The sequence below is a fragment of the Lygodium microphyllum genome, chromosome 14, assembly GCF_053477565.2.
Source record: "Lygodium microphyllum isolate KBCC chromosome 14, Lygodium_microphyllum_v1.1.10, whole genome shotgun sequence".
In the NCBI taxonomy this organism is placed as follows: Eukaryota; Viridiplantae; Streptophyta; class Polypodiopsida; order Schizaeales; family Lygodiaceae; genus Lygodium; species Lygodium microphyllum.
The window spans coordinates 64217198-64235355 of record NC_141148.1 but is presented as its reverse complement, the minus strand read 5'-3'; the positions used below and the strand labels follow the sequence as shown (position 1 = coordinate 64235355).

Sequence of the window (18158 nt, the reverse complement as noted above, 5' to 3'; positions counted from 1 at the left end):
GATGTGGTGGACTGTATCAAACGGATCGATGCCACCTTTGTGTCGCTAGCCCTCAGCTATGACCGCTTGGACTTGGGTCTATTAGCGGAATCCTTTGCAACAGAAGTGCGCAATATGCCTTGCTCTTGGGAGATTTTTGAATTCGCCTTTGCACAGGCTTCTCGCTCTGCTGCTAAGTTGCTCGCTAGCGAGGTCTCCAAAGAGCAAGCCATTAAGCAACGCCTCACATTAAGCAATGCCTCATCACGTCATATGATCCACGGACCACTTCTGCTATCACTGACCAAGAGATCGCAAGGTTATCCCACCTTGTTGATACTGGATCACCCTTCTTAAGGCAGTGGTACGCTCTTAGGTTGCAATGGGAGGTTGACGGATGTCGCATAATGACCAGCGCCGAACAACGCCGAGCCATCAAAACGGCAGAGTATGATCCCACCTACGTCGCGCCTACCTCGTATAGAGTGTTAACCACTCTTCGGGGTCGACCCATGGACGAGCATATCACAGGGCATCCCTATCTTGACCGCCTCTTAACAGAGGAAGAGCTCCACATCGCAAGTCGAGTCGACTCTGGTGACTTCCTCACAGATGTCCTCACATACATCACACACGTAGGGATTCGACCCTTTGATCCGGACCGCGCCGCTCAACTGGAATATAACCCCAACTTCTACGCTTGGCTCCTGCGCAAATAGAGCGACGACCTTTCTACTGAAAGCCTTGGCCTCGCAACCTCCAATCCTGAGACGGATTCTTCTTTTTCAAAGGGAGAAGGGGTAATAAGGTGGAATGTAGTGGAATGTAAAAAATAAATAAAATAGAATCTAAAAAGTAAACCAAGTGTGAAATGTCTGTTAAATTTGAAATGCAAGGGTAAGAGGTGGTGGTAAAAGTCTGAAAGGCAAGTTAAGGCTATGATCAATAAAATCTGCTATGCTTTTATTCTTTCAGCAAATTAGTTGTCAAAAGCACTAAAAGTGGAAATGGCTGAACATGCAGGTGGTGATCATGGCAAGCTAGGACAAAGCGGGCAAGCTCTCCTGCTCGGAGGAGGAACAAGTAAAGTACGGCCTCACGGTGGAAACGAGAGCTTTCAACCAATTAAAGTTCTGCCACGTCTTCAACCTTGAAGACATGGCCATCGAAGAGCCGGCGGTACGCCAAATCATAGAGCAGTGCCACCTGCAGAAGTACCTGGACGCAGTGGATCGGAGGGTGGATTACACCCTGTGCGCTGATTTCTTGCGCACCTTCAATAGCAACAGGGGTACCATCACGGTGCGCGACAATGAAGCCACCAGACAAGTGCAGATCGAGCTGACCCCCAAGTTGGTGGAAAGGGCACTAGGGCTGCCGAATAAGGTGGAAAGGAAGCTGAAAAGAGACATCTACGCCATGTTGGAGATGGATAAAGTAAAGGTCCACACCAATGACAGAATTAGCCTGGCGGACATCCCCAACCAAGAAATTCAGCTGCAGGCAAAGATGATGCACGCCTTGTTCTCAAGCCAGAGGTACAACAGCATAATGATTGGAATCAATGTACCTCTGCTCGACAGCATTGCGGCGCAATCACTGGACGAGGTGAACCTTAATGGGTTCGTGAGGAAGACAATAAAGGCTTCGGCTAAGGCCCTGGCAACAGGAGGAAGAGCCGTGGGAGGGGAGTCCCTGTCGTCCCGATCGACCTGCAAGGCATCATCCTCCAAGGCCTCCACCATAGGGTTTGGAGGTGTCCTTACGGCAATTATCCAAGAAACGCTAGGGCAGGGACGAGCAGGAGAAGACAAGAAGGGAGACGACGAAGAAAATGACGAGTCACTGTCACAGTCCCCGCCTCACACAGAAGAGCAGCAGAGGTCATCTGATGAAACGGAGATGAACGTAGACAAAGAGGGAGAATCCCAGGCCACACCACAAAGGCATGCGGAACAATGAACCAAAGCTCTGCATGGAAAAAGAGAAGAGGAACGAAAGAAGAAAGAGAAGGAAGATCTAGAAAGGGCTCTAAGGGAGTCAGTCAAGTATGAGGAGGAGAGAAAAAAGAAGAGCGAGGAGGAGCCGAGAAGGAAGGAAGAGGAAGAAATAGAGCTGGCAACCCGTCGCTCCATCGAGGAGCAGCACAAAAGAGACGAGGAAGGTGCAAAGGGCTCGCACCGAACGGAGGCACCTGGTCCCAGTACCAACGTGCCGGAAATCGCACCCTTGACCCCAGCAGAAGAAAAATGAAAAGATCCGATGATGCCAACTCTCCCCCTCTTCATACCTCCCATGCCAGCCAGTCTTATCATGACGACACCCCCTGCCACCGCCACCCAAGGTTCCACCCCAAAAGTCCACGAGAGCAACGTGGTCACTTGGCTACAATTCTTGGTGGAACGGGAGCTGGCAAGAGAAGCGGTCGTGGTGGCCACCCCAGCATCAGGAGCCAAAAGGGCAGCCACGACTGAACTGGAGCCAAGGCCGGAGCTGAAAAGGCAGAAAATAGAGGACGTTGTCACCACTACCACCATGCCCGACCCCCCACCTCCAGCAGGCCAATACGACGAATATGTTAAGGAGCTGCTCTCGCAGTTGAAAAGGGCCAGGGAGGAAAGGAGAACAGCTGTGGAGGAGCTAGCAGCAGAACGAGAATCACAAGCCGCTCTCCAGCTGGAGAGAACAAAGCAGATAACAGAATATCAAAGGGAGATCGCTGCGCTCAGGGAGGAAGCCAGCACTAAGGAGGCAGAGGAATTAAAGGCCCTGAAGGAACGGGACGCTGCTTGGGAAGGAAGGAGAAAAATCTTGATGGAGCGTCTCAACGGGGAGAGGGAAACCAATGCCCACCTTCGGTGCAAGAATGATCAGCTATCTGCAGTCAACCTGGAAGCACAAAGCCAACTTGACAAGATCAGACCAAGATTCTGCAGAGCTGGACCAGTTAAGGGAAGAACAGGTGCGAAGGATGCAAGTGAAGCTGGACCAGCTCAATACACAGATCGCCGATGAACGCCAAGAGCAGTCCCGCCTGCACCGTGAGCTCGAGGCCCAGCAGCAACAACTCATGGCAATGACCCTCCATCACAGGGGGAGAGTCTGGGAGATATGGAAAAAAGAGCAAAAGAATGGGCTGATCACAATGAGCAGAGAATACGGGACTTAGCACGCCGGCTAGCCAAAGCCGAAGGAGACAGGGTGCTGGCTGAGAATCAGGCAGAGGCGGCCCAACTCTCCATGATAGCCCAGCAGCACACCTTCCTCAATACACTGCTCCACTCCACCAGACCGGAAGAAAATGAAGCCAATGATCAGCTGCAAAAGAAACTAACAATTACACGCAGAGCGCTAACAGCAAGCATGCACGTGCCGCTGCAGCTAGGAGGCCCGCCGCCTAGAGGAGCAGAGAAGATATCTTGCACAGGTAGACCTGACGGCGTAGAAAATAGATGAACGCGGTTTCACAGAGGCAAAGGCACAAGAAGACGAGTAAGCAGAAGGGGGTGAACTAGAGTTCGATCTGGGACCTCAGGAGGAGGAATACATCCCACCACCGCCTTAGCCACAACAAGCGGAAGTGCAGCCCCTTGATACATCTACTGAGAGAAGAGCAGCCCAGGCCAATCGCAGGAAAGAGATGGTAGAGAAGGCAAGGAAAAAGCTGAATGTTAGACCTGTTCCAAGATAGCCTGCCCCTCTCCTACCGCGCCCTCAAGATCCCCCTGCTGAATTCCGTGCCGAATTGATTATCTAGGAACAACAGGAATATAACCGCGACCCCTTCGACTTGCGCTTTGAGTTTCCCGCTACCTTGAACATAGTACTGCCCATTCAACTTGTAGAGGACGTCATTGCTATGGGTGCAAGGCTCAAGGACAAGTGGTTAGCGGAGCGCGAGGCCCACCCAACTGCTTGGGGAGTCGAGGACCGCAAATTTTGGGAGGATAAAGTCCTCCAGGTGCCTAGATTAGTGGAAGGCTATAATTGCCAACCCACCTGGAGAATACGCATTTTTAACGTCAACCTTGACGCATGGATGGCATTTTGCAACACCCTCCCTTCTAAGAGAAACGACCCTACTTTTATGCCGTATCCTCGAAGGGTAGGGGTTGACTTTAATCCGTCCATCCACGGCATGTTCGACTTCCCCATTATCTATAACACCAATAACACCTCCCATAGGGACGCCCTTCTCTTCACCCTCCCTGATTTGTACAGCTCTATAGATAGGTTTCTTAGCGAGTTTACCTCCTGTCCCGACCCCGCCTTCATAACCACTTGTAATTATCTTAGGCTAATTAGGATCCTAGTCCACCAAGAGCCCGCACCCTAAGAACGCCACCTCCCACCCCTCTACTTCGACCCCAACGCCATCGATAGCAGCACCATGACTCACCTCATGATGCGCACTTCTCTTTTGCCATCTTTCTGTGTTGCACTGCTCGAAGATATGAGCAACAGCAAATTCACCCAGTGCAACCACCCCTTCCTTTCTACCACCACTCTCAAAAAATGCCTCAACCTCAAGGGCTACTTGTTGAGTCGTAGATTCCTTAACAAGGCCCCCCGCCCTCCGCCATCCCCTACCCGCCATTCAGATGACGAGGAGTAAACTCCCGTCATACCGTTGTATCGCTTGTCTCCATGTATACGCCTCCTTATGCTATTAATTTTATTTTTAAAAAAAGAAAAAAAAAAGAAAAAGAAAAAACAAAAAAGAAGAAGAAGAAGAAGAAGAAGAAAGAAGCACCACAATCACCGCACCTAGGGTTCTCCCTAGCCCCCTCCCCACTTCACACTTAGGGCACCTCAAGGGCAGGACTTTCAGACCTGTCACCCTAAGACTTGCACCGCACCTCTAACGAAGCATGAACTGGGTCCTCAAGTGTGGGATGTTACCAAGGGCTTGCCCAAGGTTAGACCCATCTCCCAGTTCCACTGCCACAGGCACCACACACTACACGACGAGACAGACACACCCCTTAGGGAGTACACAACTTTTCTTGTAGGTTATGTTTGCGCTTCAAGACATGGCTACCCGTGGAAGAGGATCACCCACGACATCCTTTAATGATCAAAACTTCTTTTCATGTACCGGCATCCAGCCATCTGCCTGCTGATGGCTACCCTGATTGAACCAAGTCAAGGTAGAACTGCCATTGGCATAGATCTTGGAACCTCATCATCCAATGATCCATGCCCAACGCCTCAAGATCTATGGATCGCTTATTGACTCCACAAGCCTGAAGACCTTCTACTCAAAGACAAGGATCTTCAATCAAGGCCACGGGTCTTCAAGGCAAACAGTGTTGGGGGGGTTTCTCCAAAATAAATCCCTCCAATACCATCCTCCTAAGGGATTGCTTATTGCTTCAATCATTTCGGATACTCAAAAGACGACCGGCTACATAAGGGGCGCCACAACAGTGTGAAAGATGCCGAGTATCTTCATGGAGCCTAAAGCACACCAGAATCTTTCCTGGTGGTCGTCCTTAAACCCCATCACTTATCATTCACCCAACCACATTGGAAGTAGTGTCCGCCACCTACCTTTTCCACCTAGCAGCCGACCTAACTAGCCACTACGTCCCACCGCAGTGCCATGGGACTAGCACTTGGCTAGGAGGGGGGTAATGTTACTGTGTTTCCCGCAGCACAGAGGAGCAGAAAATGGAAAAAATGGAAAAAGCAAAAAGGGCGCATGATAAAAGCAGAAAAATGCGCCTTGATCGGTAACTAATCCCTGAAAAATTTAAATGTTCGGGCACGATCCTCAGAAAGCCTCGGTGTTGGCCTGAGACAACAAAAGAGAAAAAGGGCGCACCATTAAAATGTGGGAGCGCCCCCGAATCTTTGTAAAAGAGTGCCAGGCTCGCTCCTGTGCAAAGTGTGCGCATTAGTTGGGAATAGGATAAATTAGAATGGTGGGAAATTGAAAAAAGGGCCTAGGCTACGGCCGGCCATGTAAAAGAGGGAAAAGGGGATGACTGCCCAAAAAGGATTTAGGGCTTTGTATATAAAGTTGAAAAGTGAATGAGAAGATCATTCTTTGGTGTGTGGCAAAAAGAGTCTTTCTCTTCCTCTCTTCTTCTCTCCTTCTTGCTTGTGTGTGCTCTTGAGAGAGAGAGTGTGAGGGAGTGAGTGTGTGTGAGAGTGAGGGATCAAGAGGGTGAAGCTCTTCACCATCTCCTCTTCTCTTCTTCTCTTCTCTTCTCTTCTCTTCTCTTCTCTTGCGTGCGCGGCTATGGAGGATGGAGCTTGGAGATGGAGGAGGCTTGAGGATGCTTGAGCTAGCATCAAGAATGGTGGAGCTACCAGAGGGCAAGAGAGAGGAGGGTACTCGATCGAGCATCAAGGTAAGCTCACTACACTCATAGGATCGACGGCGCATCAGCTAGGTGAGAGATAGCCATTAGAGCTCGCTTGGAACGCTTGAAACAATAAGCGGTCCGTGGGTCTTGGCGGTTGAGCGAAAGCTCCCACAAATAACAACAGCCAATAGCTTTGAGATTATTGTAGATAACCTCAAGCTCTCTCATTGTTAGAGTCTCTTGCAAGCTAAAGAGAGTCCCACAATCCTCATGTATCCCACCTCATTCAACAAGTTCTCAATCCAAATGTTCTTCCCACCATTAGACTTAGTCGCCATCATGAGAAGGATACAAAGACAATAAGAAGTAGGAAACTCACCAAGTGCCTCATGTCATGTCCCTTACCTCTTACTACTATCGCACTCCCTCGCTCTCTCTCACACTCCCTCTCTCAATAGCACACAAGAACTCCAAGTAGAAATTTTAATTTTGCAAGTTATGAATCAAAAATTAACAAAACATTACACTTTCATGCTCTCAAAATTATAATTCATGCTCTAATTGCATGTGTGATAGAGAAAGTAGCACAATACATTTAGTAGTCAATTGAACACGTCTTTGCGAGTGACCCAATTAGAATAGATCAACTTAGTAGATAGTTTCTGAGTTTACCACATAATGAAATGTTAAGGCCTCAACCCAAAATGTGAGATGCCTCCTCTAAAATCTAAAGGAGTCCTCAAATAGTCAATCGTAACTTCTCTAAATCCATGTATAACACCATCCAATATCTTATCCAAAAATGATAGACTTTGTTAGACATGTGAATTTTGGCTCCACTTTGCAAGGGAAGCATGGGATAGTCACCCTTATTAGTTACCTAATAGATCCCTAAGAAGGGTTGCTTTGAACTAATCAAAGGTGAGAGCAAGGTAACAACACATTGATTCAAAGAGAGTGGAATTGTCTTTTAAACTTCCACAACCATTAGGACTCATGTATTTTAAAATAGTGTTAAGCTGATTCTATCCTACGCAATTGGGGGATCATGTTCTAATATTTCTATCTACTATTTAGGAAAGTTACTCGACTTTTCAAGTCCATCTAGCTTCTTGTTTTGATTGAGGCCTCTCACTTTTATTGATAGGTTTCTTTTAATTATCTAAAAATCAAGCAAGGCATACTGCCACACTATGTGAATGTATAAATAGAATATTCTTTTATGAATATGCTACACAATATTCAGTGACAAACACTTTAACCACAAGAACAAGTACTTCAAAAGACAATAGTGTATTGATTCAAAAGTTTATTACATAACCATCACTCTCACAAGAGTGGCCAAAATTATTCCACCTAAGGTAGAAACTTCCAACCTTGCAAGGTCAAATTGTATATGTAATTGCATTCCTTTCACGGTCATAGGAAATTTGTGGAATCATAGCCTAAGCCTCCCAAGCCATCCTACATCATGAGGAAAACTACCACTTGGTCCTTTGCTCTATCAAGTACTCGAGTAATCACACAAAAAAACACCCATTCTCGCAATAATATAGGATCCTCACTCTGCAAGACAAGTTTTCTTGCTATCCCATAAGAGCTCAAGAATGGTTGGTAGGATTCCAAAGGTTTTTACCAAATATCCTCTTTTTCATTTGATTTTTAGAAGAATAGATTTTTGGGTAAGATAACCATTACATATACATTTCCATAAATAGCCATACCATAAGCAAAAAACATTACTTTAATAATTTACAACCATGCCATGTATGAATCAACCCTTGTTTTTATATCATGTTCCCTTCCAAAAAAGAAATAATCCATCTTATGTTGATTTCTAGGTTTCTTGGGATTAATCAAATTAATTTTCAACTAATAAACAACAATTACGCATCTGCACCTTTTCATCCATCATCTCAAAGCTAGTCGACTTGATTGGTACCACCATTGCACACAAGGCCATAACACTGATGGGCCATACATGCACTTTATCATCCTATAGCCTCTATGCATCATATTGCAAGCATCATCCTCCTACCTATGAGCATCATCTACCTATTTGCAAGCATTGTCTGCCTACATGCGAGATCATCCTTGCAAAAGGAGTTGCAGTATCATGTTTGCATAAGGAGCTTTGGGTAATCATTTCATCTATGGAACCAATGCATGAAATCATGTTAGTTTCTTGATTGAGCAATTTTCCAATCGCCTCTTCTTCTCACTCATTGAAGTCCACTTTTGCTTGCATCGTCTCTTCTTTTCATTCATTGAAGTCCGCTTTTGCTTGCATCGTCTCTTCTTCTCACTCATTGAAGTCCACTTTAGCTTGCATGCAGTCAATTGACTATTTTTGGACATAGTTCCAGTGCCTATGCCCAAATGCCATTGTGTTGTTCACCATCCCCCATGCTCTTTGAAAATTTCTGAGATACATCTACTGATTATAAACATTGTCCATTGAAAAGTGACTCAATGCTTTTGTCTTTACCTTCTTTGCAATGGAAAAATTGGAGGACAATAATCACCAAGCTGAGTTCCTGTTGACTTCTTGTTTGCCTTGCTAACATACATGATTATGAGACTAGGGATATGGTGCATCCCCTCTAGCATCACCACCATCAACTACTATACATTGTTGCCCTTGTTCATCAGCTTGATATGCTCATTGATTGTTATCATTGGACTACCACCACACAACAATTAGGTGCATAAAGCATAATTATATGAAGAGATCATTTCCCTCCCTGAATAAGAAGGGGGAGAACAAGAAGTCTACATGGGTGTGGTAGGTAGCCCACCATGTCCATTATTCACATCACCATTGAGGTTACACAAGAACAACATAGTGTCTTGTGCAATCAAGCATTGCACAAATGAGAAACCCTATCTTGTGGTTGAAGAGAAAAGAGAAGCACGTGTGCATTGGGGAGGAGAGAAGTTGAGGGACATATCAGGTGCCATGAAGAGGACTATTGAGGTGATCGCTCTCTTACTTCCATCCTTCATGATACAGAAAGAGAGACATAAGGACACCTTGTGGTTGTAGTGGCTGTAATCAAGTCATCTCAATATATGAGTCTCTGTTTAAGATCAAGTCTCAATACATATAATTATGTCTAAATAGATCCTAAATATAAAGACTTCTTCTTCTCCAAATTGTATACTTCTATTCCTTCTGTCATCCTAAAACTAACAATTGGTATCAAAGTAGGATTTGATCCCTTTGGTAGAGTCATCAACACCCTTCATTTGATTTTCTTAGATTTGAATGAGATTTAATAAGCATTCACAAATTCATTTAAGCCTATATTTGCAATATTGCTAGTGCTACGCTAGCTATTTCATCCTTTTGTGCAGAATTTTTGATATCAATTAATTCTACAACTAAGGGCCCTTATAGTCTCCTTTGTACTGTGCTACATAATATAGCTTGGTTTTGTACATTAATGTCTCTATACATGCAACTTTTGCATCAAGTATAATCAATGTCCGTTCCATCATTGATTCTCTCATTGACCCTTTCTAAATCAAATTGAAACTATCTTAATGCCAACTTTTTTTTGCTTTAAAACGTTACCATCTGTTATACAATTATAAAAGTTTGCTACAAAATCTTGGGTTTGTTTATATAATGGTGCTTGAATAAGTGCAAAAATTCCTAAATGTTATTTATAATAAAAGTCATGGAATATGACTCGCTGGTTCTATCTCGTTGTGATCTTCTTAGTATTATAAAATTCACGAAACATAAGTGTCAAGAATTGCATGGTGGGGGGACTTGCTCAAGATGCTACGCCGAATACACACAGAATGCACAAGGAGAAGCTCACTCAAGAGACAAGAAGAGAGATGGAGGCCAAAACGTTTTCTTGCTGGTTTCTTCTTCTTCTTCCACACACTTTACAATGTACACAAAGTATAGATAAGATACAACATAAAGGAAAGTGGCCTACTAAGTCAAACAATGCATAACCGACTACACTAGTCGACCGACGCTATAACTATGCCAGCTGTAAATAGGTGTAACAACCTGAATATAATAAGTAATGAGTCAGTGGACATGTGAGAGTCATAATGACCACCGACGTGCTAAGTGTAGATGTGTGGACCCATCTAACTAGGCGGTCCATCGTTAATGTCCGCATGTGTTGAGCTTGTCATCTCAACACTCCCCCTCAAGCTCAACTGCATCTCTGCAACTCCAAGTAAGCTTCGAAACTTTTGAAGCTTCTCTGTACCCAATGCCTTCGTGAAGATGTTAGCTATCTGATCCTATGTGTTGACATACACCAAGTCAATATCACTTGCTAGTACCTTCTCTCTCACAAAGTGGTAGTGTACCTCAATATGTTTTGTCCTGCCATGGAACACAGGGTTCCTAGCCAACTGTATATTGCTCATGTTGTCACAATAAATGATAGCTGGACCTTCCACCTGCACATCTAAATCAGCCAATAACTTTTGTAGCCATACTACCTCACATGCTGCAATAGCAGCACCTCTATACTCAGCCTCTATAATCGACAAAGCAACTGTAGATTGCTTTTTGCTGCTCCAAGCAACTGCTGCACTACCAAGAGAGAACATGTATCCGCTGGTAGATCTTCTATCAGACATACTACCAATCCAATCTGCATCTGTGTATCCAGACACATGTACATCTGTACCTGCCTCATAGAAAAGTCCATAATGTAATGTGGACTTCACATATCTCAATATGCGTCTGACTGCATCCAAATGTGGCTTTCTAGGTACTTGCATAAACTGACTCACAAGACCAACAACGTAGCTCAAGTCTGGCCTTGTAGTGGTCATGTAGATCAAACTCCCCACTATCCTCCTGAACATAGTAGGGTCTTCTATCTCATCCCCAACATCAGCACTCAACTTTACATTCTGCTCCAACAGGATTAAAAGTGGTTTGCATGCTGTCATACCATACTTGGACAACATATCCAAGCCATACTGTCTTTGGGACAACCATATACTATCATCACATCTAATCACCTCAATGCTAAGGAAGTACCTTAGCTCATCTAAATCCTTCATCTCAAACTTCTTCTTCAAAAAGTCCTTGACTTCAACAATCCCACTATCACTATCACCTGTAATAATCAAGTCATCCACATAGATGACTATGATGACCAAACCTGCATCTCCCTTTCTCACATAAAGTGAGTGATCAGCATCAAAAACATAAAAGACAATATTGACAAGATACTCTCTGATCTTGTTAGACCATGCTCTAGGTGCTTGCTTGAGCCCATGATTCAAAAGTTTATTACATAACCATCACTCTCACAAGAGTGCCCAAATTTATTCCACCTACGGTAGGAACTTCCAACCTTAGGAAATTATTTATGTCTTGTTGTTGAGTTGCACTCATGAAGCAAGATCATTAGTGAATGGACGTTTTATATAGTAAGGGGCACATAGTGTGGTTATGTTACTACTAGCACTTAGGTCTTGGTGGCTCTCCATTGTGATAAACCTTATGATGAAACTTTAAACAACTTGTAACCTCTATGGGACATGATAGGTATTAGTGCAATGGAGGGCCAAAAGCACCTTTTATGTCCCCGTGCATTTGCATCATTCCATGCAAACCTCCTTCGTCTTTTTGATTGCTCATGGCTTATTCCATTGCTTTAGGTGACAATGATTCGAACTCCTAGTTCTCCATGTTGGTGTCTCAATAGGTTTATACGGAGAACACCCAACCATCCATGAATAAAGTACTACCTCTTGCATCTTCATTCATCAATTTGATCCACGAACCTCTCATGGAGCAGCCTCCTGTCACTTCTTTGGCATTAAATAGCCAGTGCCTATTGTTAACTCCTCCTCCACTCTGGACAGTTGAAAGAGACGCGCCCTGCATGGGTGCTAAACCTCAAATAAATCCTCATCAAGCTCCATCTGTAGTGGTTGTGCAAGCTCCTCCAATCAACCAAACAATTGAACGAAAAGAAAAACCACTCAAATATGGATATTGTCTCACATTGCTATCTTACTTGATCTACATGAAGACAAATGGATGTATGTTAATAGGGGCAAATTTAAGGCAAAGCATTGGGTAGATTTTGCTCCATGACCTAAACAACAAGTGGAGGACATGTTTCTTACTACATAACCTATGTAAATATAAAGGAAGTGGCACCTTTGGAAGAAGATGAAGATTTACTCACTGAAGAGGAGGAAAGGGGGTGCTACTCCTCTCTAATTAGATAGGAACGATGAGGATATCCCCATTGGAACTCTAATCTTCGAAAGCTTGGTGACATAAACAATGAAGATGGAATTCTAGGTTGTACCATTAGGCATGTTATTCGAGGGAAGAAGATGAAGGAGTAGAGGATGACATTGGCATCTGGAGGGATTGGGAGCTTCCTTGGAGCATAGTGCATGGTCATTTACAAAGCCCTTGGGAGTGTGGATGGAGAGAGTGGAGATGAGTTGCATCACGATGGAGGAAAAGTGCATGCAAATGGAGATGAGATAGTTGGAGATGCAACTATAGATCGCACATCTTTTGGCTCCTTACAAGAGCAATGCATTAAATAACACGGAGGAGCAAGGACTTGACACTACTTTTGTTTAGTATGTTTATTTTGGATTGCCATGGCAATAACATTTTTTGCGTTGGATTTAGCTTCCAGTCTAAAATTTTAGCTCTTTTTTTGCAAACAAATTTACCAGTGTTAATTGTATCGGATGTTTTTGAATATTTAATGGTCTCATTTGTCATGTGAGGCTTAGGAGAGAAGAGATGAAGAAGCGATAGGCAAGGCTCTGTATAAACAATAGACATCACCTTTTGGAATGCAAGAAGTTTCGAAATTCGCACTACAGGGAGTGCCTTCTGGCCAATGTTGTTGCTCTGCCACTACTAGCCATTATTTTAAAGATATTTATGGAGGGTCTAGCACCCCAAATTTAGAGATAACTCCGATGGTCATGCGCACCTACTCCTCTTCCCAGTTTCACCTCTACTTTCCACCGTGGTCAGGACTCAGTCATGTGCGGAGGATATGAAGAGGAGCCCCACGGTGAATGTAAAAGCACGTGTTGATCCGAAGAGGTGCGCATTTCCACCAATGGCCGAGAGCGAGAAGGGTGAAGGATCCTGGGCGTTGGATGGGGGCGGAGAAAGCGGGGCCGTCAGATTCCGATTGATGGGCAGGGCGGGAAAGGACGTGCGATTCGAAAACGAGGGACGGGTACTTTTGCGTATAAGGGGGGGTGGGGTTTGCCACTGAAGTCTCATGCAGATTAGAGGCATACGGCTCTATCTCGCGTAATCGTTCTCGACCGCTCCCAATCCCAAGCTTGTTACGCACAGAGGCGCAGAGAAAGCGAAGGAAGGAAGGAAGATGGCCCGTACCAAGCAGACCGCACGCAAGTCCACCGGGGGCAAGGCCCCCAGGAAGCAGCTGGCCACCAAGGCGGCGCGCAAGTCCGCCCCGGCCACGGGCGGCGTGAAGAAGCCGCACCGCTTCAGGCCCGGCACTGTGGCGCTGCGGGAGATCCGCAAGTACCAGAAGAGCACGGAGCTGCTCATCCGGAAGCTGCCCTTCCAGCGGCTGGTGCGGGAGATCGCGCAGGACTTCAAGACGGACCTGCGCTTCCAGAGCTCGGCGGTGCTGGCCCTTCAGGAGGCCGCGGAGGCGTACCTCGTCGGCCTCTTCGAGGACACCAACCTCTGCGCCATCCACGCCAAGCGCGTCACCATCATGCCCAAGGACATCCAGCTCGCTCGCCGCATCCGCGGGGAGAGGGCCTGAGCCGAAGGAAAAGGATTTGGCTTGTTGAGCCTACCTCTTCCATCTTCCCTTGCAGCCTACAAAGCGGGGAACGAGAACCATCCGTCACCTGCTCCTTTCCTCTTCTTGTTCGTTGTCGACGGTGTATTTTTACACCACCTCCTCTCTCTGAGAACAAGAGCTCTCTCTCTCTCTCTCTCTCTCTCTCTCTCTCTCTCTCTCTCTCGGGATGCTCAGAGAGCAAGTTTCCGCTCGTAGCCATGAGGTAGCCCGTTTGGATGCCATCTAGCACATTTGCCTGGTTTTGCTTTGCGTTTGGTGCTGCATTTGTTTACTGGGACTGGGCTGGCTTGGAAGCATTATTCTCTGGCTTCTCATCAGGAATCAGGCAACAAGTGAGACATTCGGCATATCTGTCGTTTGCGTACTAGGTCTGTCAAGATCTGCTCACGGCAGGGCGTCATCCCTGTGTGTCAAGAGATGTTCATGGTGGATCCTGAGAAGCTTTGACACATCGCCATAGCTTCGGCGCCCGTCCTTCTCGGAGACGCATTCAGCGCCGGTGAATGGCAAACGAGTGACATCCGTATTACATCCTCGCATGGCCGCTTTTACGTGGAACGTACAAGGTAGCTATTCATGGATGGTGTTCTTTGTCTCTGCTCTCTACAGAGCATCATCTCCACGTGGGGATCACTTCTACATGTTCCCAAATGGAATGACTACCCCACGAGGCATTGTGGGCGACGATAGTGGATATCCAATCTAGGTTGGCATCCTCATCAACCACACAGCCATAGTCGCAAGTGTTCAAATGGGATGGGGATTTGAGATGTGGTTCAATTGTTTCCACTTGTGGTTGTATGGCTACATAGAGTGGGATGTGGGATGGAAACAAGTGTTCCATAGTACAAGGAATCATGGATTTTCGCGTCACTAGAGCTCAATTATGAGCAATGTAGCACTTCCAAACTTTGAAAGATGTTTGACGAGTTGGAGAGTGACAAAAGGTTGGTATGTCTTCCTTCACCTAGATAGCGTAAAAGTTGAAAATTTGGAAAGAAGTAATCATGAAGAAAGAAATGTGAGATTTGTAAGAGACTATAGGACATGGAGAAGGGGGACTTGTCGTTCTAACTTTATGTTGTGTAGGATTTGTTTCCACACCATTGGAGATATCCATTCCAACTTTATTTTTTGTGGGGTTTGTTGCTAATTGCATTGATTGAGATACTTTGCACATAGGTAGGGGATAGTGGGGATATAGTATAATTGATTGTTGCAACTATTTTTACAACAAAATAGAGTGTATCCTTTCTATTATAGAAATTTACTACATTGTCCTTTGGTGTTATGATGGGAGTATGTGTTCCATCAATGGGGACAATCATAAAGGTTCTTACTTATTGCAAAGAACTAAATATGAAACTTCATTCTCTTTCTCATGCTTCTCTCTCTCTCTCTCTCTCTCTCTCTCTCTCTCTCTCTCTCTCTCTCTCTCTCTCTCTCTCTCTCTCTTTGAGTGTTATGAAATGGGCTCTCTCCCCATATTTGTTACAAATTTTGTGGTATTAAAGGGTGAAATGTATGCTCACACATGCACCTACATGAGTGCATGTGCATATTTCCACATCTCAAGATGTTGGCATGGTAGTTATGCATGATATTGAGGAATATAATGTTACATCCATTAATGAATGTGTGGTTTCTCTCTCTCTCTCTCTCTCTCTCTCTATTCTTGCTCTCATTATGCTCTTTACAACTTCCATGGTTGCAATAAATTGCCAAGGTTAATGGTTAACATTTATTATAATAACTTTGTCTTGTATTATGAGCTTAGAAAGGAATAATGGGGTTGAGAAGTTTCATTTTAGTATGCTTATTCTCTTTTGATTTTGAAATGGCCATGTGACTAAGTTATATATCTTTTCTTTGAAAATGGTTAGCTTAGTTTGGAAAATTATTTATGCCTAATGTTTTTACTTTGTGGTGCATATTGCTATTGGCAAGGTCATTAGTGATAGTATATGATGAGAAGTGTGTTGGATTGGTTAGACTTGGTTATTTTGTCTTTTAGTAATAAATCTCACGAAATGTAGGTGATATTGTAGAACTCCTTTCAATTAGTCTTGAGGTATTGGTTTTGGTTTGTAATACTAGATTGCACTATATCATATAAAGTCTTCTTGGGCCAAAAGATGAGATAGAACTCTATTAAAAAAAAAGAAAATTGAATTTCATTTTAGTTAAAAAATAATTTAGTAGAATATAATTGAATGGCATGTGACATTGACTAGTTAAAATTTACTCGTTGGTTTTGTAGTATTGCTCACCTTTGTTGTACTTGTGGACTAGAGCTACATGGTTGGTAAGCTTGATTGTGCCTTCTTACATGTAGCCTGTGGTATCTTCGCTCTTTTATGTTGAACCTATCCATTTGGTTTCAATGCTCAAATAATTGAATCAACACTTTTCCATATCTTTGGATAAGCTTATTCTCCATCCAATGCTTGTTCCAACAAGCATGATAAACTTTTGCATCATCATATCCTTTCTTTTTTGCACATGGTGCCCAATAGTGGGTGAAATTTTTTTTGGCGGTTTGATGATTTGATTGAGCAAAATTGCAAGCCAAATGGGATAGATATTGATGTCATTTGGACATAATAGGAGGAAATCTCTATGTTGCACATCAATGCATGGCTTGAATTCTTCCTTTGGTTTCAAAGAATATGGCCCACAATAGTTTTCATTTCATTGCTCAAATCTAACCATTTTTTATCTTATTGAAGTTTTCATTTTTTGACTTGATATTAAAATCATATATTTGACATGTCCTTGGTCAAAAGTCTATGTATGATGCCAAACTTAATCTTGCTAACTAGCAAGACTCTCAATCTCTTTGGTAACCTATCCTAATAGTCAATAACATGCTTGAAGTATAAAGTGATATCATCACACTTTCATGTGCTCTTTAGAGACCTCATATTAGTCTTTATTCTAGATATAACTAATTCATGATGTTTGGTTGGTAATAATTTAAGATATCCATTTGGAAATAGTGAATTGCCTTGGTTATCCTTCTTCCTTAACTCTGTACCCCCATCCTTGGGAATCCAATCAATTATTTTTTGGATGTACTTTATATGCATGAGCGGACTAGTTCCTTACATAAAAAATTGAAACTAGAGTGGCTTCGAGTGGTCGAAAGGGCATTAGGTCCATCACAAAGGAATCCATCAACACACTTTTTAAAGTTAGGAACTTGTGTGAGTAAAATTGGGGTTGGAGATGATGAGGTAGATGTTCTAGTACCTCCATCAAATGTGGGAACATGTATACTATTTCCATTCTCATTGATTTTGAATATCGACCCCACATTGTATCTACATCCTTGTGTGCATGACCCACCATAAAAAATCCAAGATGCACAATTTTGAAAATCCCTCTTCCAACAAGAAGTGAGAGATATGCAAAAACACATCCATTCTTATTCTTTGATGCACAGTTGTCCATTTGTAGTAACATTTTTTTTGGGAGCTTATGAGATGAATGCTCCTAATATTGGAGGAAGTATTTTATTGATATCAATCATCATATCCTCTCCATTAGATGAGTAGCCATTTATATACAACTTAGCATTACATGGATGTTTTTTGTGTGGTAGCTATTCTCCTTTGCCACCATGAGCAATCTAGCACATTTCTATAGCTCAAAGCATTGAATAAGAAATTATTACCCCTTGTTACACCATTGGCTATTGCTAGATCCCCAAGCTCATGCCTATCTCCTCTCTCTAAGTTGTATAAATAAAATGCAAGAGATCCAATTGTGAGATTAGGATCGATAGGTCATAAACCATTCAACACTAAGTGCCCATAGTAGCCTTCTCAATGATTGTGAGTGACTGTTCTAATAAGTGATACTTGAAGTTTCCATGCTGAGTCGAACTCTTTTGAAACTTGCATCAATCTAGGGATTGTTGTCTTCTTTTGATTTGTCTTATCATGGATGACACACATACATTTTTTTGGTTAAACCTCTAAGTATCTATGCCACTTGTAGTAGAGGTTCTTGCAACTTAGTTGTGTCACATGAAGTT

At 43.8% G+C, this 18158-nt stretch overlaps 1 protein-coding gene across 1 annotated transcript; it reads left to right on the top strand.

Moving 5' to 3' along the window:
• Positions 1-13571: 13571 nt before the first annotated feature.
• LOC148025670 (histone H3.2) lies at positions 13572-14297 on the top strand. The gene has a single exon (XM_087692128.1). The coding sequence runs from the start codon at positions 13667-13669 to the stop codon at positions 14075-14077; it is 411 nt and encodes a 136-aa protein (XP_087548254.1). The 5' UTR covers positions 13572-13666; the 3' UTR covers positions 14078-14297.
• Positions 14298-18158: the final 3861 nt, after the last annotated feature.